This window comes from Dasypus novemcinctus, chromosome 7, assembly GCF_030445035.2.
Source record: "Dasypus novemcinctus isolate mDasNov1 chromosome 7, mDasNov1.1.hap2, whole genome shotgun sequence".
Classification (NCBI taxonomy): domain Eukaryota; kingdom Metazoa; phylum Chordata; class Mammalia; order Cingulata; family Dasypodidae; genus Dasypus; species Dasypus novemcinctus.
Genome location: NC_080679.1, coordinates 133,535,898 through 133,561,900, shown reverse-complemented (window position 1 = coordinate 133,561,900; position 26,003 = coordinate 133,535,898). Strand labels below are relative to the sequence as shown.

The 26,003-nt window shown below is 50.7% G+C and overlaps 1 protein-coding gene across 1 annotated transcript; it reads left to right on the top strand.

Moving 5' to 3' along the window:
• Positions 1-676: 676 nt before the first annotated feature.
• ERCC3 (ERCC excision repair 3, TFIIH core complex helicase subunit) lies at positions 677-20,957 on the top strand. Its single transcript, XM_058301172.2, has 15 exons — positions 677-783; positions 1,073-1,278; positions 1,848-2,084; positions 3,365-3,414; positions 3,812-3,947; positions 4,057-4,221; positions 4,654-4,858; positions 6,274-6,588; positions 7,020-7,204; positions 10,518-10,720; positions 11,482-11,578; positions 13,722-13,839; positions 17,325-17,443; positions 19,160-19,312; positions 20,558-20,957. Exons 1-15 carry the CDS (start codon positions 756-758, stop codon positions 20,690-20,692), a joined length of 2,352 nt encoding a protein of 783 aa, XP_058157155.1. The 5' UTR covers positions 677-755; the 3' UTR covers positions 20,693-20,957.
• Positions 20,958-26,003: the final 5,046 nt, after the last annotated feature.

Below are 26,003 nucleotides of genomic sequence, written 5' to 3'. Positions count from 1 at the left end.
AATCTTGAGCACGGACATTGTCTAGCTGGCCCCATCTTTACAGAGTTTCATAACTCATGGGGCTGGGATGGGACCCCATGCCTTACACTAGCTTTTCTAACCAGTTTTCAGGTGATGCTGATGTTGCCAGGGACCCCACTCTGAGAACCACTGCTCTACACGCTCGGCACCTCTCCTCTTCGCCTCACTTTGCCCCCCTCCCAATCCCCGCACACTGCTTCCCCTCTCAGTTTCCCCCTAAACGCAAACCTGTGTCTGTCTCCCCTTTGGGCTCCCTGCTTCCTAGCCTGGGCTGTTTTCTTCCTTCCGGCTTTACCTAGGATACTGCCTCCCTGTCTTCCGACCTCTGTTCAGTAACAGCGCTTCAGACAGGTCTGTATTTGGCATGGCACTGCTGGTCTCTCGGGGCCCGTTTTATTTTTCTTCACAGTCTTTTAACAGTATTTGTTTGATGCCCACATCCCTCCGTTAGAACTGAAGTTCCCGGCAGACAAGGCCTTTTGTCTGTTTACCGTCCTATCGCCAGAGGGTAAAGAAAGGCTTCGGGCTTCGTAACTTCTTCGCGGGACAACAGGAAGGACAGCGGAGACAAGCGCGCACGCGACGGCCTCCTCACGCGGGCCGCGACGCCGGCGCGCTCCCAGCCGCCCCCTCGGCGCCGGGAGGCGGCACTTCCTGTGCGGCGGCCGCCGGCGCTTCCGGTAGGAGCCGGAAGTCTCCTACAGCGAGCGGCGCCTGGGGCTGCTCTCGTCGTCATGGGCAAAAGAGACCGCGGGGACCGCGGTGAGCCGTGGGTGTGGGCGCGCTGGCCCCTTTGGCCTGGCCGCCCCGTCGCCCCTGGGTCACCCCAGCCCCCCAGGTGCGGGGTCGCGTCCCCGGGGCGCGGGCAGCACCTTGACCTCGGGGCAGCCCTTGTCCTGGGCCAGGTGCGGAGCGCTGCGGGGGAAGGACGCCCGGGGTGCGGGCGGCGCCGTGGGACGCGGCTCCTGCCGGGGCGCCCCGGCGTGCCCCCGGGCGGTGCGGAGGCGCTGCTGGGCGCCTGCCGGGCTCACCTCTGGGCCCTCGTTTGCAGAGAAGAAGAAGTCCAAGAAGCGGCACTACGAGGACGAGGAGGAGGATGAGGACGACGGGCCGGGCGTCGATTCTCACGAAGCCGTGCCCGCTGCGGCCGGGAAGCAGGTGGACGAATCGGGCACCAAGGTGGATGAGTACGGAGCCAAGGACTACAGGCTGCAGATGCCGCTCAAGGATGACCACACCTCCAGGCCGCTCTGGGTGGTAAGTCGGCCTCAGCCGGGCGGGCGCCCAGACCTTCGGAGAGCTCGGGTGGAAGCAGGGCTGTCCGGCTTTCTTCTGTACGCGTTTCAGCAGCCCGGGAGGGGAACGAACAGACCTGGGCCTTCTCCGTCTCCCTCCCTGCCTTTTACTCCCTTTTTCTATACAGCTCCACCCGTGTTGGGAAATACTTTTCTCTACCAAATAAATGGCATGTATTATTTAATAACTTATTTTTCCTTGCTTAATATAACATTTTCCTCAACTTGAAATAACGAGTGTTTTACGTTCAATTGAAATGTAGCTAAAAGGTGACTTGAAGACGTGTGGCCAGTCACATGGGCTTTCCCTACAAAGAACAGTGAAGAAACACTTAACTTTAGAAATTTTATCTTCTCTTCTCTGTTCTTCTCGGCTGCAGGATCATTACTGCGTTGCCCCTGGTGTTGGATAGCTTAAAGATCCTTTTCGGGGGCAGCGTATCCTTTCTTGATAATGATACAGGAAAGAGTTGAGTGGTCTTGGTGACCCATTAGCTTCCTTGTCTCTTGTGTCCGTTTGGTGTTTCTCAGGCTCCTGATGGCCACATCTTCCTAGAAGCCTTCTCGCCAGTGTACAAGTATGCTCAGGACTTCCTGGTGGCCATCGCAGAGCCGGTGTGCCGCCCAACCCACGTGCACGAGTACAGGCTGACTGCCTATTCCCTGTATGCCGCCGTCAGCGTCGGGCTGCAGACCAGTGACATCACTGAGTACCTCAGGAAGCTCAGCAAGACTGGTGTCCCCGATGGGATTATTCAGTTCATTAAGGCAAGTGGGCCTGAGGCACATAGCAGCTGGGGACAGGTGCTGCACCTGGTCTGCTTCTGGTGGCCATGGAGACGTCCCTGTCAGTTTGCCTTTTGCGGGGCAGCATGGTAACTGACTACCCCGTCTGCCACCTTTCTGGGTCCACAATTGCGTTCTTGTTGAGGCCACACGTCTTGTGAGCCACACCCACACAGTGACCAGGCACAGCAGGAGGCGCGTTCTGGCGAGGCTGCTTGGGAATGCAGCCCAGAGTGGGCTGTAAACGTCATCTCAGGCTAAATACTGGGACAAAAGCAATAGTCAGTGATTTCTGTTAGGGAAAGATGTAAATCGGGACTTCAGAAGCTGAAGAGAAGAGTGGTGAACAGCTGACTGCTGCAGTTCGCTCTGCAAGGTGGGTGCAGGCCACGCAGAAGAGATGCACGGTGGCCATTGTTGCCCTTGGCTGACAGCAGGGCTGTGGGATTCAGGGTCCCAGGTCTGGAGGGCCGAAGACGGATGCCACAGGCATCTGGAGGACCTGGCAGGGCCCTGGCGGGAATTCCCTTCTAGTGACGTGCAGGGTGCCTTGAGTGGCTTCGACCTGAGAGAGGAACCTGCAGTTCCTGGGTTGAGCCTCAGTCCCTTGCTGTGCTCTCAGTCTTTGGCTGGCTGGCAGCTACCTGTGGGAGTCAAGGTGCTGGTGCCTTGCGGTCGTGGATCCAGCTGAGGCAGGCAGCAGCAGGAGGTCTGAGGGGGGTACTACCAGTCACCATACAGCCTCTGCTGCATTTCAACCTCACAAGTATTGGGAACTGGGAGGATTCAAGGTCTGTTCTCTGTTGCTACCTGGGACAGGAGCACTGGTTTGGAGGGCATGGGGCTCCTGCATTTTATTTACTCAGAAAACCATTACTAATCATCATGCCTTTCCGCCAGTTCTATGTTGGGAGCTGTATATTTGCAGATGAACCTCTGGGTTAGGATGTGGGAATGGAGAAGGAAAGTCCAAGAGAGATTTTAAGCAGCATTTTATTAATTTTAAGCAGCATTTTATTCATCGGGATGTGCATCAGAATTGGCCAGGCAAGAGGAGGTTTTGCTCTCAGAAAGTAGTTTAATGGGAGAGCTCAGTTTAGTCTGTTCTGACCCTGTTAGGACTGCACATTGGGCTTTTCTGAAGTAAAACAAACACTTCACTTGGCTGGTAGGTGGTAAAACCTGACCAGTAGTGAATGTGTTGAGCCTTTCCAGAAACCTGAGCTTCTCGTTACTAATTTTGTGCTTATTGTTGCTTGTAGTTGTGTACCGTCAGCTATGGAAAAGTCAAGCTGGTCCTGAAACACAACAGGTAAGGGATTCCTGGAGAGGCCTAGTTGGGGCTTTTCCACCCTCTGCTCTAGGTGGGAAAAAGGGCTATGGGAAGGAGCAGGGGTTTGCATGACTCCTGGATTCCCCTAAAGCACAGACCAGAGGAGCAGGAGCAGTGACCTGGTGGAAACCTGAAAGCCTTCCAGTGGGCACTGGTTTCCCCTAGCGGTGGACCTGGGGCTAAGATCCGTGCTTATTTGGCCTCAAAGCCAGGGCTCCAGGATCTCTCCGCGCACACTGGACAAAGGTGGTGGAGGAGTGAGAGGGTGGGAGGAGGAGGCATTACGAGGCCACTGTTCCCAGACCCTCAAATTCCTGAGCAGTAGAACCCCCTGGAATTGGTGTCTCCTGACACCTCCCTCCTCCCCTGCTTGTAGGTACTTTGTTGAAAGCTCCCACCCAGATGTCATCCAGCATCTTCTCCAGGACCCGGTGATCCGGGAATGCCGCCTGAGGAACGCCGAGGGGGAGGCGACCGAGCTCATCACAGAGACTTTCACCAGCAAGTCTGCCGTACGTGACTCCTGGGTCAGCCTTGGGGTGGGGCCTCCTCTCGGACTTCAGAACCCTTCTTCAGCAGCCTGGGGGCCCTGCCAGGCCAGACCTGCCCTTTCTCTTACAGATTTCTAAAACTGTAGAGGCTGGCGGTGGGCCCTCCACTTCCCAAGGGACAGAGTCGCAGGGGAAGTCCGACATCCCCACGGACCTGTTTGACTTCTACGAGCAGATGGACAAAGATGAAGAGGAGGAAGAGGAGACGCAGACAGTGTCCTTTGAAGTCAAGCAGGTTGGTGAGTGTACCCTGGCCTGGTCCGCTCAGCTGGTGGCAGAGACCCTCAGCAGCTCTGCGCTGACGCCGTCTTCAGTCAGTGAGAGGAAGGGAGCCTACCAGTTCCTGCGCCACTCCTGTGTGGTGCTATGGGCCCTCGCACCCTGCCTCCTGACGGCGTTAGGGTCTGCATGCCCTGCTGCTCAGACTGGTGGACCAGTCTGCCTTGTCACTGGAGAGGGGTGAGAAACAGAGGCTTGACGGCCGTTTTTGCCTGGCAGTTTTGACTGTCAGTGGTCAGGGTTGTTTTTCCTGATTGTTTAACCTGATTGTTAAGTAAGAGCAAGATCCGCAGTTGCAAAAGTAGCAGGTGCAGTAGACTCTTCCCTGTTTTCGAGCATGCTTTGGAGTTCACTGACTCATGACACCTCCCTCCTGCTTGCACCCCAGGAAATGATTGAGGAGCTCCAGAAACGCTGCATCCACCTCGAGTACCCTCTGCTGGCAGAATATGATTTCCGGAATGACTCTGTCAATCCTGACATCAACATTGATCTGAAACCTACCGCTGTACTGAGGCCCTACCAGGAGAAGAGCTTGCGAAAGATGTTTGGGAATGGGCGTGCCCGCTCGGGGGTCATCGTTCTGCCCTGTGGTAAGTGACACCTGAGGTCAGGTCACCCAGGAACGAGGAAGACCAGGATGCTGGTCAGTTGGCCGTCACCTCCTGCTCTCCCTCCCCATGTCCCCTGGATCCCCACCTTGCCAAGGAACAGCAGGCCAGAGGGCTCCTGCTCTCCCTCCCCACGTCCCCCAAATCCCCACCTTGCCAGGGAACAACAGGCCAGAGGCCTCCTGCTCTCCCTCCCCACATCCCCCAAATTCCAACCTTGCCAAGGAACAGCAGGCCAGAGGGCTCCTGCTCTCCCTCCCCACATCCCCCAAATTCCAACCTTGCCAAGGAACAGCAGGCCAGAGGGCTCCTGCTCTCCCTCCCCATGTCCCCCGAATTCCAACCTTGCCAAGGAACAGCAGGCCAGAGGGCTCCTGCTCTCCCTCCCCACGTCCCCCGAATCCCCACCTTGCCAGGGAACAGCAGGCCAGAGGGCTCCTGCTCTCCCTCCCCACGTCCCCCGAATCCCCACCTTGCCAGGGAACAGCAGGCCAGAGGGCTCCTGAGTTGTTGCTGAGAGCTTTCTGTGTGCAGGGCCCTGGCCCAGGCCCGGGAGATCTACTGGTTGGATGGGTGAATCTCCTAATCTCACAGGGCTCATTCTGATGGAGAGTCAAATGGTCAGCAGATCGACGAGAGGCTAGACGGTGATAACGGGGAAGGGAGAGTCTTACAGAGCCTGGCCAGGTTCTCACTGTCTTTGGGAATCAGTCTTGTGACGTGTGCACATTTGGAGGCTCCCTGGCCCAGAAACTTTGTTGTTCATGGATGGCCTGTTGCAGTGTGTGAGTCTGAGGAAGGACAGTCAGAGCCCCTTGGACATCCACCTGATGACACTTGTTCTGAAAATGTCAGGTTCCAGCCTGGGTTCTGGCCAGAGGTCACGGCACACTCACCTGGGAGTCCCACCCAGATTTGAGGCAGATTCTCCAGGGCAGGAGATTGTGTAGCTGTCTCTTACTGAGTTCCTACTTTCTGCAGGCTCATGCAAGAGACCCTAGATGTCAGCCACTTCCTCTTTACCATGACCCTGGGCACAGTACTCAGCTCTTTAATTCTCCTACCTGTAAAATGGCAATAATAGTCATCTCACTATCCTGGTTTGTTCTGCGATGTCGACATTTAAACAAGAGGCATGTAAAGTCTTACAGTGGGGCTTGCCACATGATAAGTGAATAGTAATGCTACTGTGCTTATTATTAGTGTAACTTTTAATTTTCATATATCCAGGTGGTGGGCCTGTCCCCTCGTAAAGAAAAAAACAGGCTTGGGGAAGTAAATCCTCACAAAGGATTATTACAAGTACTCTGCTTAGCTCTGCATGCTGATAAGTTATTCTGTCCCTGTCCTTCATTTCAACCTGGCCTCGGACAGGACCTCTCTCTGGTTTCTTGTAGGTGCTGGGAAGTCCCTGGTTGGTGTAACAGCTGCGTGCACTGTCCGGAAACGCTGTCTGGTGCTGGGCAACTCGGCTGTGTCTGTCGAGCAGTGGAAAGCCCAGTTCAAGATGTGGTCCACCATCGATGATAGCCAGATCTGCCGCTTCACCTCCGACGCCAAGGACAAGCCCATTGGCTGCTCCATTGCCATCAGCACCTACTCCATGCTGGGCCACACCACCAGGAGGTCATGGGAGGCCGAGCGGGTCATGGAGTGGCTCAAGACCCAGGAGTGGGGCCTCATGATCCTCGACGAAGTGCACACCATCCCCGGTGAGCCGGCCTGGAGTCGAGCTGTTGGCTCGCGGTGATGATGCTTGATTTCCGGTTGTTGGGTGGGTGCAGAGACTGCTGTATTGCCAGTCCCAGCTTGCTAGAAAGACGTTCTGGGCAGAGCTTTGAGATAATTCTTAGGCATGTGTGGGGCCAAGGCAGAGGTGGGTGGGCATGCTCATTTGTAGCCTCCTTAACCACTGGCCCAGAGGAGTCTTTCAGAGGCTAGTGTTCCTCCTCCTTCCACCTTTCTGGTTATAGCTTAACTTGCTCTTAAACCACCTATTTTTCATGGCCTTGGGAAAACTGGACTAGCGCACTAGAAGATTGTTGCAGTATTGTCGTCTTACTGGACGGCTAAGGTACTGCTCCGTGGCCGGCCCCGAGCATTTTCAGAAGCAACAGCGTGAGCGTTCTGATTGTCTCCCCAGCCAAGATGTTCCGGCGGGTGCTCACCATCGTGCAGGCCCACTGCAAGCTGGGCTTGACTGCAACACTCGTCCGAGAAGATGACAAAATTGTCGACTTGAATTTCCTAATCGGGCCCAAGCTCTACGAAGCCAACTGGATGGAGCTCCAGAACAACGGCTACATCGCCAAAGTCCAGTGCGCTGAGGTAGCCGCCCCTTCCTGGGCCTGCAGCTGGGCGGGTGGCTCCAGGGAGAGTCACGGCACGTGCGGCACAAGGGTGCAGAGTCAGGAAGAGCCTGCGGTTCCCTCGGGCGGGTCCCCTCAGCCCCTGGGCAGGCGAGCAGCGGTGCACCCACTTCTCAGAGGCGGGGGCAGAGTAGCTCGTGCAGGGTCACGCATTCCTAAGGACAAAGTCAGGATGGTAGCCCAGGCTGGCTGCCAGGCCCACGCTCCTCCTCTTCGGTGAGCAGGGTCACAGGGAGCGGGGTCCCTGAATGCTTCCATGTGGGTCACCCCCCCACAGTCGCTGCCTGTTGGTTTTGATGCCCCCAGCGGGCAGCCTAGGGCCCTGACCATTTTATTTCCAAGAACATATATAATGATGATCTGTGCATGTATATGTTAAAAAATACACATTCAGAAGTGAGTGTGCTCTGAATGAACAACACAGAAATCTCTTCTCACACTTAGATGGTGCCTCACCATCGGCAGGGGCAGAGCTCAGACAGGGGCCACTTGGGGGGAGCAAGTGTGAGGAACAGGAGCAGGTAGACTGCTCGGCTGCCTTTCTCATCACTACCCAGCTTAGGAAATGGACTGTCTGAGGCCCCGGCTCCTCTCCCCTCCTTGCCAGGGATACCCTCCATCTGGGAACTTACGCTGGCTTGGTTGTTTTCTGTCTTTGTGAAGATGGAATCAGGTTGTGTATATTCTTGTATGTCTGCTGTCTTTTGCCTTAATACTATCATCCCTTGCATCGTACATTACTCCTTTGGTGATGCAAGTAGCTGTAGCTCATTCCTTTGTACTGCTGTGTAGTATTCCTTTGTATGCTACTCCACAGTTGGATATACTTATGGTGGAATACTGTACAGTGGGAAAAATTCTTACTGAAGTAATAGACATTTGGATTGCTAAGCTTTGTATTTTTTTTTAACAGCTTTATTGAGATATAATTTATATACCATAACGGTCACTTGTTGCAAGTGTACAGTTTTTGTAAATTTAAAGAGTTGTGCAGCTATCACCACAATCCAAATTTAGAATATTTCCTTCAACCCAAAAGGTTTCCTCTTGTCTCTTTCCAGTTAATTCCAACCTCCACTCCTGGCTCTAGGCAACTATTGATTTATTTTCTGTCTATAAATTTGACTTGCTTAGTTCTTTTCCTGTTACTGACAATGTTGCTGTAAATGTCCTTGAACACGTTTCCTGGACTGATTGTGTAAGAGTTTTTCTTTTGAATGGGTTTCCCCTTTGGTGTGATTGTGGAATCACTTTTAGAGAGATGTGACCAGTATAAAATAGAATCTACCAGAAAGTGTAACACATAGAAAGGGTATTTATTGTTTCATAAAACCATGTTTGTATGTGTAAATGTTTGGTTTGCAATGTAAAGAAATCAGAGTTTGAAAGCTCTGCAAATATGCATAGGAGTAGCCCTGTTGGGTTGAAGGATAAGCAGATGTTTGCTTCACAAGTCAGCCCCAGTTTTTCCCAAAGTAGTTGTACCAATTAGCACACTCACCAGGGGTGAGTGGGTGGCTCCTCAGCTCTCCCAGAACTGAACGTTGAATTGAGTTTTTCCCCTTTTAATTTTGGCCCAGATGGCAGGTGTGAAATGGTATCCCTTTATGGATTGATTTGTGTTATCCTGATTATGAATAAGGTCGAGTATCTTAGATGTTTATGGACTGTTCATGTGTTATGTTCTGTGAAGTGTAGGATTTTAAATAATTTACTGAAAAATGAATTGCTGGGAAGAGGCTGCAGCTCAAGCAGTTAAGCACCTCTTTACCATATGGAGGACCCCGGTTTGATCCCCAAGACCTCCAGCTGAAAAAAGAAATAAGGGTCCCAGATCTACACAGTGAGGCGCAGGCCCCCATGTGGCACAGAGGTGCAGGCCCCCATCCAGCGAAGCTCCAAAAGAGACAATGATGCAACAAGATAGGAAAGAAAAAGTAATTGCTTTGCCTAGAAAGAGCTAGAAATTCTAATGGAGTCATAACAGAATCTGGTCGAAATAGGGCCAGTCACATTGGTCTCTAGCAGCAGAGCAAATGAGACCGAGAGACCCTCGGAGGCCCCGTGTGGACGGTCCCTGTCGCTTTGGAGGAAGAGCAGTGAGCACAGCAGGACAGAGGAGTTCTTGTCCTGCCCAGAGCAGTGGCAGGCCCTGGAGGAGCCCCCCGTTGTAAGGGATTTACAGGGATCACCTCTGCCTTTTGCCTCCCAGTTCTCCAGAGAGGAAACTAAGGTACAGAGGGCTAGTCATGTGCTTCAGGAAAGTCACACCACTACCAAGTGGCCTGATTCTCACTGGGGCCAGCTGTTTGGTTCTAGAACCACTGATTCTGTTCTATCTCCTACCAGAACTTGAAGTGAATCGAGGTTGTACAAAAGTCATATTTTTAATAATTATCTAGAGAGACAGGAGTTCACATAGTGCTGAACGGTTAAGCTAGATGGGTCGATGGAGCTTTGGTGACGTATGCCCTGGATTTACCGTGGAATGTTAACCCGCGTTGCAGCCTGTCCCCTGTGGCTGAGGCAGGAGTCCTCTCCCACCCTGCCTGCTAAGCTGTCATGACAGCAGCCAGGGACTGGCTCAACAGTGTGGGGACTCATCTGGGGGCTCATCCATGAAGTTTCTTGGCTTCTTCCCTCCTTCCACCCTGCGATGTTTGCTCATGGTTTAGATCACCTGGTCTTCCATTTCTGAAATTGAAATGTTTCTTCCTGACCAGCTCCTGGACTTGCCAACGTGGGTTTTTGTGGGTGGGAATTGGGGTTCCGTGACAGGGATGAACGTGTGACTCAAACAGCGGTGCCCAGTGGTAGACTCTAGTCACTGGCCTCTCCTCGATGGCCCCCAGAGCCTACCTGGGGTCCCTTTGCCCTGTGCTAGAAGGGGTTGGGGAGGGGGGTAGGGAAGGGGTTCTCAGAACAGAGCCAACTTGTATTTGGAGAAAACGTTCTACTGAAGGGATTGCTGGCACTTCTGCTTGTGAATCTGGTTTCCCTCCCAGAGTTGGTGTGAAAATAAGTCCTTGCTTAACTTTGAATTTAAAAGCCTTTTGTTGAGTGATTAACATGTGAGAGTGTCCTGGTTCAGTGTTGGATATTATATTAGATTGTAGGGGAGGGGGTTGTGTGCAACCTTACTGAGTTACAATTCACACACTATTGAGTGTTTTGCTGTGACTTGTCCTAAAGCTAATTCTGCTAACAAAATAGTTTCCAGTTGTGAGATGTTTAAATTTGGAAGATGACTCCTGGCTCTTACTGCGTCGCAGGTCTGGTGCCCGATGTCTCCTGAGTTTTATCGGGAGTATGTGGCAATCAAAACCAAGAAACGAATCCTGCTCTACACTATGAACCCCAACAAATTCAGAGCTTGCCAGTTTCTGATCAAGTTTCACGAGAGGAGGAATGACAAAATTATTGTATTTGCTGACAACGTGTTTGCCCTGAAGGAATACGCCATTCGTCTCAACAAGTAAGAATTAAAAACTTGGAGTTCGCCTCCAGGCCAGCTTACCTTCCACGGGGAGAGCGCAGAAGGGGTCTGTTTCCTTCTCGAACCTCTCAGAAACTTCTCGGTTTCTCTAGGTCTGGTTCTATGGACCTGGCCCAGGAACCAGGCAAGACCAACTGGGGGTCAAGTCAGAGATTAAAGTTCTAGAAAAGGGGAGCCTCATCACCCTGAACTCAGAAAGTGGGAGCCAGAGTCATACTGATCTGTGCTAGGCACACTTTGCCTCTGTTTTATTTAATCTCCACCTCAGCCATATAGCGTGATTATAGTATTCCTACTCTACAGTTGAGAAAACTGAGGCACAGGAAGCTTATGTTTCTAAAAATTCTCCTTTTTTTTTTTAATTTAGAAAACTTGTATTTTTTAATTGCAGTAAACATGGATTATTGTGAAACAGCAATTCCCTGTACCCATGTCTTCCTACCCCCAATTCCTGTCCCCAGAGGTACAGCCACTTTTAACTTTTTTTTTCTGTTTACAGTCATATTTCTAGTAGCTTATACAGCAATTTCTTGATTATCAATTGTAGAAATTCCTACTATGGGAAGTGAAGCTTTAGCTCTCTCACATGCCCCCCCACCCCTGACTTGCTCTCCCACTCTCTTCACTTGGGGAATAGCACAGATTTGGGGATGCTTTAGTATTCAGTGCTATGTTATTTGGACTGTGTAAATATTTTGAGTTCTTCTGTGTCTTTCTAATGCCACTCTCTTTTTCTCTAGACCCTACATCTATGGTCCTACATCCCAGGGAGAAAGGATGCAAATTCTCCAGAATTTCAAGCACAACCCCAAAATCAACACCATCTTCATCTCCAAGGTCTGTGTGGCAAGCAGGGTGGTGGTGAGGCCCGTCGCAGCCCTGGGGTACTCTCTGTGATGCCTGGACTGTGAAACTGTGGTCAAGCAGCTTGATGTGCACTTTCATTTCCATGGGCCCAGCATCCGGGGACCAGAGGGCAGGGGAATAGGGAACTGGACAAATCAGATTCAGGATTTTAATGTGTCGTGGATAATCTACAAAGTTTCTTAGCAAGATTAAGAGTTTTTCCCACCTCCTTTGGGAATCAGGACTTTTAAGTTGTTTTTGTTTTAAAAAGGAAATAAAAGTTCATTACCTACTCTGGCAAGAGTAGATGTGCAGACGAGGGTCTCCGTGGAGTGGGGATTTCCCCGTGTCGTGGACAGCCTCTGTCCTGCCCCCTGGTGTGCCTTGACGGTGATGGCGAATGTCGCCAGCACAGGCTTACACATGCCCAGCCCCCGTGGTGGCTTTCAGCTGAGGTTAGACGCTGTGGCCCAGCGGTTAGGACAGAGCCAAGGGCTGAGAGAAATGAGACTGACCTTTAAAGTAATCGTGGCTGAGTCAGTAAGCACCAGACTTTGAAGTGCGTGGCTAGTAACCTCCATGGTTGGAGTCCCCAAACTGAGGAGGCCCCCGAGTCAGAGTGTAGCCCCGTGTGGGACAGTGGCCCCTGCTGGGCTCCGTGCCCACCAGAAGAGTCTGATGAATGGGTTTGTGCGGACCTACTGCTGTAGCTCAAACAAGAATCGCCCCAAGTAAGTCTCTATTAATATGGGACTTTATCTTTGGACCCCTCACATCCACTACCAGAAATATTGAAGACAGGCCGTGGTGATGGAGATCAGTGATGGCATCTGTTAGTTTTTTGGGTTTTTTAAGATTTTTTTTTTCTCTCCCCTTTTCTCCCCTTCCCCCCTCCCCCAGTTGTCTGCTCTCTCTGTCCATTTGCTGTGTGTTCTTCTGTGTCCACTTATATTCTTGTCAGCGGCACCTGGAATCTGTCTCTTTTTGTTGCGTCATCTTGCTGCGTCAGTTCTCCGTGTGCATGGCCCCACTCTTGGGCTGGCTGCACTTTTTTGGTGCTGAGCGGCTCTCCTTACAGGGGCGCACTCCTTGTGTGTGGGGCTCTCCTACGCGGGGGACACCCCTGCGTGGCAGGGCACTCCTTATGCGCATCAGCACTGCGCGTGGGCCAGCTCTACACGGGTCAAGGAGGCCCCGGGTTTGAACCGTGGACCCTCCCATGTGGTAAACGGACGCCCTAACCACTGGGCCAATTCCACTTCCCCAGTGATGGCATCTTTACATACAAAGGACCACATCCATTCTCTTAGAATTCACAGTAGGTCCTAGAGGTTCACAGATGCATTTCTTTTTCTTTTTTGTTTTCCTTCTTTATTTTCTTGACTTACTACAAATTTATTTTTTTTACAGTTTTTAGAGGCAGAAGTCTGAAATGGGCCTTAGAGGGCTAAAATCAATGTATTGGCAGGACTACGTTCTTCTGGAAATTCTAAGGGAGAATTGTTCCTTTGCCTTTTCCATCTTCCAGAGGCTGTCCATATTTCTTTTTCTTTCTTTCCTTTAATTAGAGAAGTTATAGGTTTACAGAAAAATTGTGTTAAAATACAGAGATCCCATGTACTGCTGTTATTAATATATTGCATTAGGGTGCTACATTTATTACAGTTGATGAAAGAATATTATATCGGTACTCTTAACTGTACCAGAGATGCTTTTCTTTTTTTTTTAAATAAAATTTTATTCAAGTATAGCATTCATACATGACCATACATAAACAATAAATGTATAGTAAAATTTGTGAATTTACAAAACAAACATACATATCATCATACAAGGCTTCTACACGTCTCCCCACCACCATCTTGCATTGTTGTGAAACATTTATTATAAACTATGAAAGACCATTGTCAAAATGTTAATACTTATGGTAATATTTAGCTCCTGTCTTACATTTAGTGTAGTGTTCTCCCAACCAACCTAATTACTAACACCCTCCATCAGTATTATATCACAGGTGCGTTTCAGAGATTCACTGCTTCACCTTTTAGGCTGGTGGTGGTTTGGTTTTTTTTCTTCCTCTTTTTTGTCTCGTATATAAAATCTTCCCAGATTCCCAGCTGCTTCATTTCTTTAGGTGGGCGATACATCGTTTGATCTCCCAGAAGCAAATGTTCTCATTCAGATCTCCTCTCACGGTGGCTCGAGGCGGCAGGAGGCCCAGAGGCTGGGGCGGGTGCTCCGAGCCAAGAAAGGTAAGTGGACTTCCTCTTCCACTCGGGGAGGGGCTCTTTTGAGCTGCTTCTGTTAGGAAGAGGGTCGGGTGTCAGAGTGCAGTGACGCTGAGCTGCACTCACAGGTTGGGCTGGGTGCACCCTGAAGGAAGGGGTCCCGGAGCCAGGAGCACGGTCCCCTTGGCCCTTGCTGTTTTTCATGCTTTGAGGGTGAGTATGTGGATGTTTTCCTCAGCAGCTGCCTGGAATTCACATGGATGTCTTCTTAGCCGGGCAGCTGTCTTGGTAGATCGTGAGAATTCACCAGGAAAGGGGAGTGCTTACTAGTGCAGATGTAGAAGGCAGAAGGCAGAGGCTGGGCCGCCAGGGACAGGGTAGGAATTGGGAGCTGTTTCCTGGACCTTGAGTCAGGAGTAAGGCGGAAAGGGGAAGGTTTGGAGGAGCAGCTTGGGCAGCCACAGGATGGATGCATCACTCAATCTGTACAAGCTTGCTGCCCCAGGGGGCGATTTATAGCAGGCATGTTGCAAACCCAGGCCATGAACACAGAAGAGGCAGTGTTGCCAAGGCTCTTACTGAGGGGCGGAGTCTTCAGAGCTGGTTACCTGCAGCGAAGGTGCCAGGTACCACTGGTGTCTTTTGGTTTCATTGATTTTCTCTGTGCCTTTCTATTCTCTAGAATATAGAAAGCTGTAGTATTTTATTATTTCCTTTCTTCTGCTTGCTTTTAAGGCACAGAGGTAGATTATTAATTTGAGATCTTCTTTTTCAGGGTAGGTGTTTTTAGCGTTAGCCATATCCCATAGGTTTTGGTAGGCTGGATCTTCATTTGGTTTCATCTCAAAAATATTCTCTAATTTCCCTTAGGATTTCTTCTTTGACTCCTCAGTTATTCAGGTGTTTCACTTCCATATATTTGGGGAATTCCCAGATTTCTTTCTTTTATTGACTTCTAGTTTTATTCCATTGTGGATGGTTCTGCTAGCCCAGATTTGTTGTTGAGTCCCTCTAGTAATTTTTCTTTTCAGTTCTTGTACTTTTCAATTTCAGAAATTGTTTATTTTTATAATTTCTGACTCTTTTTTGATATTCTATATATTGATGAGTCATTATCATTGTACCTTCCTTCCTTCTTTAAGCATAGTTTTCTTAAGTTTTTTTTTTTTTTTAACACATTTATAATATTATGGTTGCTTTGAAGTCTTTATCTGCAAATACCAATATCTGGGCCCTCTCAAGTATGGTTTCTGTTGCCTGCTTTTTCACCCTGGTATATGAGTTACACTTTCCTTTTTCTTTTTATGTTACTTCTTTGTTGAAAACTGGGCATTTTTTATAATATATTGCAACTCTGGATATTGTTTCCCATCTCCCAGGTCTTCTTGCTATTGTTTGTTTTTTAGCGACTTGGCTGGACTATTTCATTGTTTCTATTTCCTATGCATGCAGTGTGCAGCCTCCAATTTCCCTCCTTGGATGGTGCGGCCTTTGGCTTGCACATCCTCACCCTAGGATGGCAGTGGTTTTAGCAGGGCCTCCGTTGACTATATTTTTGTTGGTATCACACTTAATTTTTCAGCTCCACTAATTGCCAGCTTTATTGTTTTGACAATTCCACAGGGACACAAATTATTCCAAGTCTTATCTGATTAAATTCTGTCCCTCTAACTGGGTAGTTTTTGAGGCCTGCTCCAACCCCATGCAGGCTCTGAGCTGTCTCTTTCCCTGTTTCTCTCTGGTAAACTCAAGTGGTCTAAGGTTTTATCTTCTTGCTCTCATAGAGTAACAGTCTTTCCTGTCCACAGTTTTGGACAGTGCTCTTAGGCTTGAACTTCTGCATACTCTGTTCAAAATAAAGTCAGTTCCCTTGAAGAGCACTTCAGAGCTTTCTACCTCTCCCCATGGATGGGCAAAAACCTGTAAACCTCAACTCTGCAGCTGGGGGCAGGGATACTGGCCTCTTCTCTGTGTGACACCCCTGCTTGATGTGCTGGGTAGGGTCTTCTCAGCTTGCCTCTCCTGACATGGAGCTTCTGCTGCGAGGGAGCCTAGGACAAAGGCTCTGGGGAGCCCAGGGTCCTCAGCCTGCTGTGCCGGGGCTGACCATTTGCCCGATGAAGGCGCTGGGTGGAGTGAGGCAGCCCTGGGCTTCAGCTGCTCCTGCCTGGATTCGAGCTTGTGCAGCACAGAGCTGAGAGGATGAGAAGTGTGCCCTCTTCCCACACTGGTTGCTGAGGGGAGAGGGGCCCTGTGCTCTTGGCTGCATTCCTCAGGAGGAGAGCTTCTGTTTCACTGAGCGGGGGCGAGGGGTCCTGGCTCAGCGCCCCAGACTCCCTCCCTCCCTGAGACTTAGTGGGCTTTCTTGTTTACTGTGTTCCCGTAGGACGGTTTCCAGAGGCTTTAAAGAATTGTTTTTTGATAACTTTCCTCAGTTATGCTTATTACCCTCTGAACATTTTTCAGTCATCTCCGGAAGGGATCTCATGAAGAAGGTGATCTTGGGAAATTGATAATTATGTTCGTCCTCATGTTCTAGATTCTGGAAAGGTCTTTATTTTATTTTATTTTAATTTTATTTTTATTTTTTAAAGATTTATTTATTTCTCTCCCCTTCCCCCCACTCCCCCATCCCGGTTGTCTGTTCTCTCTGTCTATTTGCTGCGTCTTCTTTGTCCACTTCTGTTGTTGTCAGCGGCACGGGAATCTGTGTTTCTTTTTGTTGCATCATCTTGTGTCAGCTCTCCGTGTGGGTGGCGCCACTCCTGGGCAGGGCAGGCTGCACTTTCTTTTGTGCTGGGCGGCTCTCCTCACGGGGTGCACCCCTATGCGGGGATACCCCTGCGTGGCAGGGCACTCCTTGCGCGCATCAGCACTGCACATGGGCCAGCTGCACACGGGTCAAGGAGGCCCGGGGTTTCAACTGTGGACCTCCCGTGTGGTAGGCGGACGCCCTAACCACTGGGCCAAGTCCGCCGCCTAGAAAGGCCTTTAAAGTACAGAGATAAGCCAAATGTCTCTCAGAAGAAATTTACTAATATATGGACTCCAGAGCCCAGCGGCTTAGAGTACAGTTTCTTACAACTTAAGAATTGGGTTTAAAGAGAAAGGCCGGAAAAGACCTACTCCGCAGCAGCCCTTCTTTGCTTACCGGCTTGAATTCTTTTGGGAGAGCAGTCCTCCCGCGTGTGAGGGCCTCTGACTTCCTAGGGCCATCACTTCCCAGAAAGCAGGCAACATGCAGACGCTTATTTCTCCCTTAGCCAGAAATGGTGCGTGTTGGTGCTCCCAGGGAAAGTTTGGTCCAGAAAAGCCCGCCTGGCTAGTGTGAGTCTTGATTCGATAGGAATAAGAGCTTCTGTTTGCTGGTGCCCCAGGGCTGAAGCTACTTGAGACCCTGAGCCCCTCTTGTCGCTGGGCACAGCCTGGTGGTCCCTCTCCCACTGCAGGGCTCGCCTTTGCACTCGGCATTCCAATAGTAACATCGTCCTTTGCCCGCCCTCCCCCAGGGATGGTCGCAGAAGAGTACAACGCCTTCTTCTACTCACTGGTGTCGCAGGACACGCAGGAGATGGCCTACTCGACCAAGCGGCAGCGGTTCTTGGTGGATCAAGGGTATAGCTTTAAGGTTTGTATCTGTTTGGTCTCTAGTCAGCCTTGGACCAAGGCTTTGCATCCAGAGGGGTCAGGCTACGGTCAGCACCAGCTTGAGGAGAAGCTCTAGGGCACCGAGCATCAGGCAGTCGGAAGCCTTGCTTTAGCCTCCCTTTGTCGCTGCCTGAATCAGTGGGGGGTTTTGAGGGAAAATACCGTGCAGAATCCCCTCCTGCCCTCAGTGCCCCCAGGGATGGTCAAAGGACAGGGCGGAGGGAGGCACGGATCTTGTAAAAGAAGGGTTAGCCCTTGGTGGGCAGCGTGGCTAGCCCGGCAGCCCTGAGGGGCCACGGGAGGCCGGCAGTGTGTCAGTCTGAGCCCTGTGGGGCGACTTCTCGGGGGATCCCCACGTGGGAGGCTAGCAGAGCTCTTCCTCTGGCCCGCGGGGAGCCAGCCTTGAGGGCTCTCAGGTGTCACGCCACCCGGGCATTTGGAGAACTCAGGAAGTGCTGAAGCTTTGCTGAGGCATTTGCTTTCTTTCCTGTTGACACAAATAGTAAGTTTATGGGAGGGTTTAGTGTCTCAGAAGGTTTTTATTTGTGAAGGGCTTGTGGAAGGTACTGCAAAGTAAGGGGGAAAAAATCTCCCCTCCCATAATCTACTAAAAGAACATCACTAGAGCATCCAGACTGAGCCAGGCTCTTGACTTGCTCAAGAATGTAGGCCGCCTTTTCGTACCAGTGGTAGCCCGTTGTTAGCCTGTGGCAGGAGGACAGGGTTGGCTGCTGTCGAGCCCTCTTCTTTTAGCCAGATGCACAGACACCTTTTGACCTCGCGGCTGGTCACTTGGTGTGAGCCCCGTTTTTCTGAGGATTTGCGTTGTGACCTTTTTACCCGACTGTGAGAACATGCTGCTATGGTGCTCCTGAGTCCTGGGAGCCTCAGGAGGGTCGCAGCGTTCTCTGAAGGGGAGTGGACAAAAGGCCGATAGCATGTGGCCACCTGCGCTGGTCGTGCTGCTTCGCCATCCCCGTCACCAGCACTGCCCGCCGAGCAAGGGGCTGGAGTCCCAGAACCGAGGCCCTGGGCTTGCAGGGTTGGAGGTCGGGCCAGGGAGGGGTGGCCACTATCTGTATTGGGGATCTCTGGCCATCAAAGGATGCAGTCAGTAGGATCCTTTTCTAAGAATTTCATTTCAATTAAAATTAAGAGAAGAATTAGAGGGGGGAAAGAGGGTTCTCTTTCCATCATCAGTCCAAGCTTTCTGCAGGGGCAGGAAGGCCCTGTAGCACGCTGTCCCTGTAGAAGTGAAAACCAGGCCTCCACCGGGCTTCCTTGCCCTTCCAGAAGTCTTGTCCTGGTTCCTGACGCTCATGACTGTGCAGTGCTCCCCCTGCAGGAGGCCCTGGTCACAGCACCCTCTCAGAGGGCAGCCGCGTGAGCCGCAGGCTTCTGTTCTTCCCTTACCTGGTACGAGACGGGAGTACTGCAGGACCAGTGTTTTAAAATCCACTCAGGTACTCCAGGGGTCACCTGCAGGTCACCATTTAGCTGCTGTCTGCTGGGAGCAGGTTTCTCTGGCAGGTTCTTACCTCTCCTGTTGACACCTGTCAGTCACGCTGTCTGCTGAGGGCAGCTCCTGAGCTTGTCTGGGAAGTGCCCAGAGGAAGGGGGCAGTGATGGAGCAGGTGAAGCCAGGGCACAGCGGGGCAAGGGAGCGAATGAGGGTGCCGGCTGCTTCTCCCTGCAGGTGATAACTAAGCTGGCCGGCATGGGGGAGGAGGAGCTGGCCTTTTCCACGAAGGAGGAGCAACAGCAGCTGCTGCAGAAAGTCCTGGCGGCTTCCGACCTGGATGCTGAGGAAGAGGTGGTGGCAGGAGAATTTGGCTCCAAATCTAGCCAGGTGAGCGAGTGGGGCTGTCAGTGTCAGTTCTCCTGAAGGCAGAATTCACACACACACACACACACACACACACGTCTTCTGTGTCATTTATCTTTATAAACTTGGGAAACAGTGAAGTGAGAAGGGAGATAATAAAAAGAAGCCCTGGTAGCCTTTCGGTCTTGTCCCTCCTCCTGCATGGACTGCTTTACGCAGCTGAGCTCAGGGTAGCCGAACGTCGAGCTCCTGTTTTGTTCACACAGCACGCTAGCAGAAATATTTGGCAAACGGGTGGCTGCAGAGGACAGGCCTGGGGCTGCTATCCTTAGCCCATCCCCCGGGGCCCTGCTTCCCTCTGCCTGTAACGTGGGTCTGAGGAGCAGCTCTTACTGTGGCTTCAAAGGTGACTTTGGAAACCTTAGGCTGCTCTGAAAGTAGTCACCCTTCCGTTTATCCTGCACACGCTTACCATGGCCCTACTGTGCACCAGGCATGTACTGTATGGCGCACGTGATTAAAAGGAGGGAAGTGTAACTGCCCAAAGGCTTTTAGAATAGATTAGTCTTAGGGGCTGGGGCAAGGCAAGAAGGAAGCCGCTGTCAGTTGGGAGGGGCCGGCTCTCTCCTGGGCACTCACCACTGAGCCCGGGCAGGCTCAGGTCAGGCTGTGGGAGCCCCGCTGCCGGGCCTGTCCACACGCGCCCTGGGGTGCGGCGTAGCAGTGCCCGGCTCCAGGCCGAGCCATGCCTGCGTGAGCTCTGTCCGCAGTGCGCTGGCGGGCCTTCCAGCTGGGCTCCCTGAGGCAGGTATCGAGGACTTACTCTTGGCCGCGCAGGGCTTTGTGGCTCTCCACTTGATTTGGAGCCTCGTGATGGAGTCTAAGGTTTGGGGTGGAGGGAGCATCTTCCCTCACCGTCGAGAACTTCAGAAGTTCAGAAATGGTCCTTAAAAGAGGCTGTGGAACCTTAGGGCTGAGGGCAAGTAACAGGAAGCCAGGCTGCCTCCTCAGGAGCTGCGTGGTCTTGGACAGGTTAACGCAGCCACCCTGTGCCTCGGCTTCCCCTTCCGTAAAGTGAGGATTATAGTGATGTGAGGATCAATGAGTTAAGGATTATACATACATGCAAATGCTTAGAGCAGTGCCTGAGACATAGCAGGGGATCAGGAAATGTGCAGTGTCGTAATTAAAATGATCACTTAGGAGGTTGTGGAAAGGTCTTTTCCCCTGGAAGCTAACTGTGGGCTGGTTGTGTCCCGCCCCCCGCAGGTGTCTCGACGCTTTGGCACCATGAGCTCCCTGTCTGGGGCCGATGACACGGTGTACATGGAATACCACTCGGCCCGGAGCAAGGCTGCAGCTAATAAGCACGTGCACCCGCTCTTCAAGCGCTTTAGGAAGTGACGGCGCCTGGCGAGGGGCTTCCAGCACCCCCTGCTCGCCACGTCCCTGTGCTTTCCTCTAGTTTCGGCTGGACTGGTCTCCCGTCTGTCTCTGTTGACTCTGCTGTGTCTTCCTGGGTCGTCCATATTTCATGGAAAGGCGAGGAGAATGTATTTTTTTGGTGTTTTGAGACTACTTTTCCAACTTGTTGGGGAATGGCTCATTCCTGTATATAGAATTGTAATATATAAAGTTTATCCTAAGTAAAGAGCAGTGGGACATTTAACCGTCCCGCGTGAAGACACGTTGGTGCCTTGTGGGTGTGGGTTTGGGTTTGTTGAGGTCACGGTCCTCCGTCAGGGCCCTGCTCTGTGGCCGGCACGAGGAGCAGGATGGGCACATCCCCAAGGAGCTCCCGGGTTCACAGCCCTGAGGACGCGCCACTCCGGGCTGAAGTGCCGATCCGCGGGGAGCCCGGGTGTTTGGCGAGGGGCCTGCTGTTTGAACCGTCTAGGGGGTCTCCACTCACTCTTCAGCTCAGGGGGTTTGGGTACAATGCTAATGAGTTCACACGGGGATTCAACCCTACAGCCTCCTTCCCTTCCAGGGCCATGGCTGCTCCGCACCGGGCTCCACCCACGGCCCGGTGGGGCCTCCCGAGGAAGCGTGCACCTGGCTCCTAGGGGCTGACCCATGCATGATCCTTTTATTCCTCCCCCTTCCGGGACATTTCAGACACTGCTGGGAGGTTCGATTCCTTTTCTAACAGCAGCTGAGTACCCTGGGGACCTGAAGGGCTAGTTCCTTTAGCCTTAAAAATGTCTTGGGGCTTTTTCTCTCATTGATCCTGGCATGAAAGTGAAGGTGCTGAGGAAAAGGCAGGCAGGACTGCTCCAGAGAAGAGGCATGCACCGGGCTGCACCACAAAGGAACCTTGTTCTTTTGAGCTAGAGGGTGGGACGGTTCCCACCTGAGGAGCGTGGAGCCCTGTGCTGAGACAGACCTGGATGAGACGCCGAGGCCCTGCCCACCCCGCGGCTGAGCTGCGGCTTCCGTCTGAGCCCAGCGCGGCCGCTGCAGCCCAGCCTGGGGAGACAGCAGCCCTTGGTTAGGAGTGGTTGGGGCAAGAGCCACCTTGCCTCCGCGCACTTCTCCAAGCTGTCCTTTTGGGGACAGACACTCAGCGACTGGTGCTGACAAGCTGACCACTCTGCTAGTGCAAACCCTTGCCCGGGGCAGGAGGACGGCCCTGGGCAGCCAGCCCTGAGGCCGCTCAGGAGCACAGCTCAGGCCCGCAGGCCTGCCGGCCACGCCCCCGATGGGAGGCGCCCAGACATCTCAGAACGGACTCAGACCCTTCATTTTTTTCAGCTTCTCATCTCCTTGTCACACCTTTACACTCAGGATTCTCAGGTAATACCAGTGTGTTTTGTAGTTTCACATTCATGACTCTTGCGTTCACTGTTTCCTGGTTCTCTAACCTGTCCACATAACAAACTCCTCTTTCAAAAGGCAGTTGAGACGTCACCTCCTCCAGGAAACCTCTGTGGCTCCCACTCCCAAAATGCATTATTTTCTCCACTGTGCTTGGACCCTGTTGTTGCTTTCCTTTTTTTTTTTTTTTTTTTTACCATTTTCCTTTTCTATTTACCATTTATGCTTTCCTTTTCTTTTTACCCTTTTTTTTTCACATTTATTTCCTATTAGTCTGAGCTTTATCTGTGCCTAATAATGTTACAAATAGTAGGGTGCCCAGTGATTACTTAATTGAAATCTTTTCAAAATGTAGGAACTTAAGGAAACACAATGACCCTGTCTGCGCGTGCCTTGGAGGTCGAATGTGACCTGCTTGCTGGTCACCATCTGCCCTGACATCCCATTTGCTTTTGTCCTGAACCAGCCTCCACACCCCACGGCATATAGAATTTGTAGAATAGTGTACCAAAGAGGAGACAGCTGTACAAAGAACTCCAGAGATCTGCATAGGGTCCCTCCTGAGTTTCCCACTGAGTGCTTTGATCAACATGTGCATAGGAGGAAACTGCCAAAGGCTGGAGGGTAAGCCACACGAAAGGTTTAGAGCAATCGGTTGAGCTCACCCAGGGTCTGGAATAGTCCTGTTTGCACAAGACAGAGTGGAAAATCTCATAATTCACAGGGCATCTGATAAGAGTATTCTGCATGGTTTTGCCTCAGTAATGGGGAAAATGAGACCTTTCCCAAGTTTAAAAGCAAGACCCAAAAGGACCAAACTTTCCAAGTAACAAACCCATCCTAGAACAGTGCTCACTAATTCATATTGCAGTAGAGAAATACCCAGCAACCAAAAAGATGAAGCAACATCTGACATCCAGTCAGAAATTACCAGGCAAGCAAAAAGCCAGGTAAATATGGCCTATAATGGAAAGAAAATCAAACTGACCCAGAAATCATACAGGTAATAGAATAGGCAAGGCCGTTAAATGTTAGTATAACTATTCTGTATGCTCATGAAGCTGGAGAAAAGATTTAACCTGTTGACACATAGAAGGTATCAAAAGACCCAAACTTAGAGATGAAAACTACAGTTTCTAAAATGAAAAGTCCACAGTTTGGGTATCCTAGGAAGCTTTGGAAATGGCCCCAAATGACCTCACTGCCTGATATTCGTGCCCTATATGTTCATCTCAAGTGTGAACTGGAACTAGGGACTTGCTTCTAGTGAATAAAACCCATCAAGAGTGTTGGGATATCACTTCCACGGTGAAGTCCAAAAGACCATCTTCTGTCTTGATCCTGTTCTCACTCAGGCACTTCTCGGTTTCTTGCTCTGATGAAGCAAGCCGCCATGTGTGCTAGCTAGCCTACAGAGAGGTCCACATGGCAGTAACTGAGAGGGCCTCAGTCCAACAGCCACAAGGAACTGAATTCTGCCAGTAACCCTATGAGTGAGCTTGGAAACATCCTTCAGCTGAGCCTTGAGTTGAGTGCAGCTCTTAATTACACTGCATCCTTGTGAGAGATCTTCTGCCAGAGGATCCAACTAAGACACTTGGATTCCTAACCCACAGAAACCTGTTAGCTAATGAACGTCATTTGAGCCACTAAATTTTCAAGTACATTGTTACTAATACGGATTTTGGTCCCAAGAGTGTAATGCTGCTGTAACATATCTAAAAATGTGGTCTTGGCTTTGAAATAAGGTAGACAAGGCAGGGAAGAAGCTGAAAGAATTTCAAAGAGCATGTTAAGAGAAAAGCTAACCTGCATTGAATGGACTACTTGTAGAAGTCTGGACTTGGAAGGCACTGCCAGTTGATTGCTTAAAGGGAAGTAAGGAACATGTTATTGGAAACTAAAAGAAGGGGTATCGGGAAACGGACTTTGGCCCAGTGGTTAGGGTGTCTGTCTACCACATGGGAGGTCCGCAGTTCAAACCCCGGGCCTCCTTGACCCATGTGCAGCGTGTAAGGAGAGCTGCCCAGCGCGAAAGAAAAAGTGCAGCCTGCCCAGGAATGGCACCGCCCACACTTCCTGTGCCGCTGACGACAACAGAAGTGGACAAAGAAACAAGACGCAACAAAAAGACACAGAAAACAGACAACCGGGGGAGGGGAGGGGAATTAAATAAAAATAAATCTTTTAAAAAAATAAAAGAAGGGGTATCTCTGTTACGTAGTAGCAGAAAACTTAGTGGCATCTGCAGCAATATGGAAAACAAAACATGTATCTAATGAACTCTAGCTAAGGGGATTTTTAAGCAAAGTGTTCATAGTGCTGCTAGTTTCTTCTTGCTACTTGTATAGTCAAATGCAAAAATTGAGAGAAGTATAAAAATGAAGCCAGGTCTTAATGATTTTAAAAATTCTCAGCCTCTTCCAACAGCATCTAAGACTTGGGGTTATTGGAGCTTAGATATTAAAGAAGGAAAGATGAAGACATAGCAACATAAATGTCTAAAATGAAACAGAAAAAGACCAAAATAAAATGATCAAAGCATCAATGAGCTATGGACAATTTCAAGCAACCTGTATTTGGAGTCTTTGAAACAGAGGAGGGAAATGGAAGGATGGGGGGGAGGGGGTGTGTGGAGGAGCTAAAGAAATAATGGCTGAAGATTTTCCAAACATGAGGAAAACTGTAACCCACTCAGATCCAAGAAGTGCAACGAATACCTAGCACAAGAAACAAAGGAAACTACACCAAGGCACATCATAAACCAAAGTTGCTTAAAACCAGTAAGGAAGAGAAAAGCTTAAAAGCAGCGAGAGAAAGAAAGCACTTTGTGTGCAGAGGAACCAAGATAAGGATGAGACCGGATATCTCATTGAGAACCATGTAAGCCAGAAGACAGTGGAGCAACAGCTTTACTGAAAAAAACAAAAAGCCAACCTAGAATTCTATATCCAGTGAAAAGATCTTTCAAAAATGAATTTTTTTGGGAAGCGGACTTGGCCCAATGGATAGGGAGTTGGCCTACCACATGGGAGGTCCGCAGTTCAAACCCCAGGCCTCCTTGACCCATGTGGAGCTGGCCCATGCGCAGTGCTGATGTGCGCAAGGACTGCCCTGCCACGCAGGGGTGACGCCATGTAGGGGAGCCCCATGCGCAAGGAGTGCACCCATAAGGAGAGCCGCCCAGCATGAAAGAAAGTGCAGCCTGCCCAGGGATGGCGCCGCACACACGGAGAGCTGACACAGCAAGATGACGCAACAAAGAGAAACACAGATTCCTGGTGCTGCTGATAAGGATAGAAGTGGTCACAGAAAAACACACAGCGAATGGACACAGAGAGCAGACAACTGGGGGAGGGGGAATGGGAGAGAAATAAAAATACATTTTTAAAAATGAATTTTTTTTTCAGCTAGGAAGTTGAAAGAATTAATCACTAGCAGACCTGAACTGCAAGACATCTTAAAGGAAGTCCTTCAGACAAGGAAAATCATACCAGTTAGAAATCTATGTACACAAAGGGATGAAAGTGTTGAAAGTACATGGGCAAATATAGGGATTTTCATATTATTTAAATCTCATGAAAAGAATTAACTTTTGGAGAAGTTCCAGAGGTCCATATCACCCACAGAAACTGACAGGGAAAATTGGCAGAAACTTCTCAAAGCTCCAGAAAACAGGATCTCAATAACAGGGTGAGCTCCAAATCAAGAAAAAGGCAGCTGGGAAAGGCAGGCTCTTGTGTGCCCTTTAGCCCACTCCCCATCCCCTCACGCTCGGCGCAGAGCCAGCCCTGCCACTGATGTGGGTCTCCGGTCCCGGTGGGAGCAGAGTAAGCTTTGTGCACACGCTAGGGTGCATGTGTGCCTGCCAATCTGGTGGCCACCTGAAGGAGGGAGC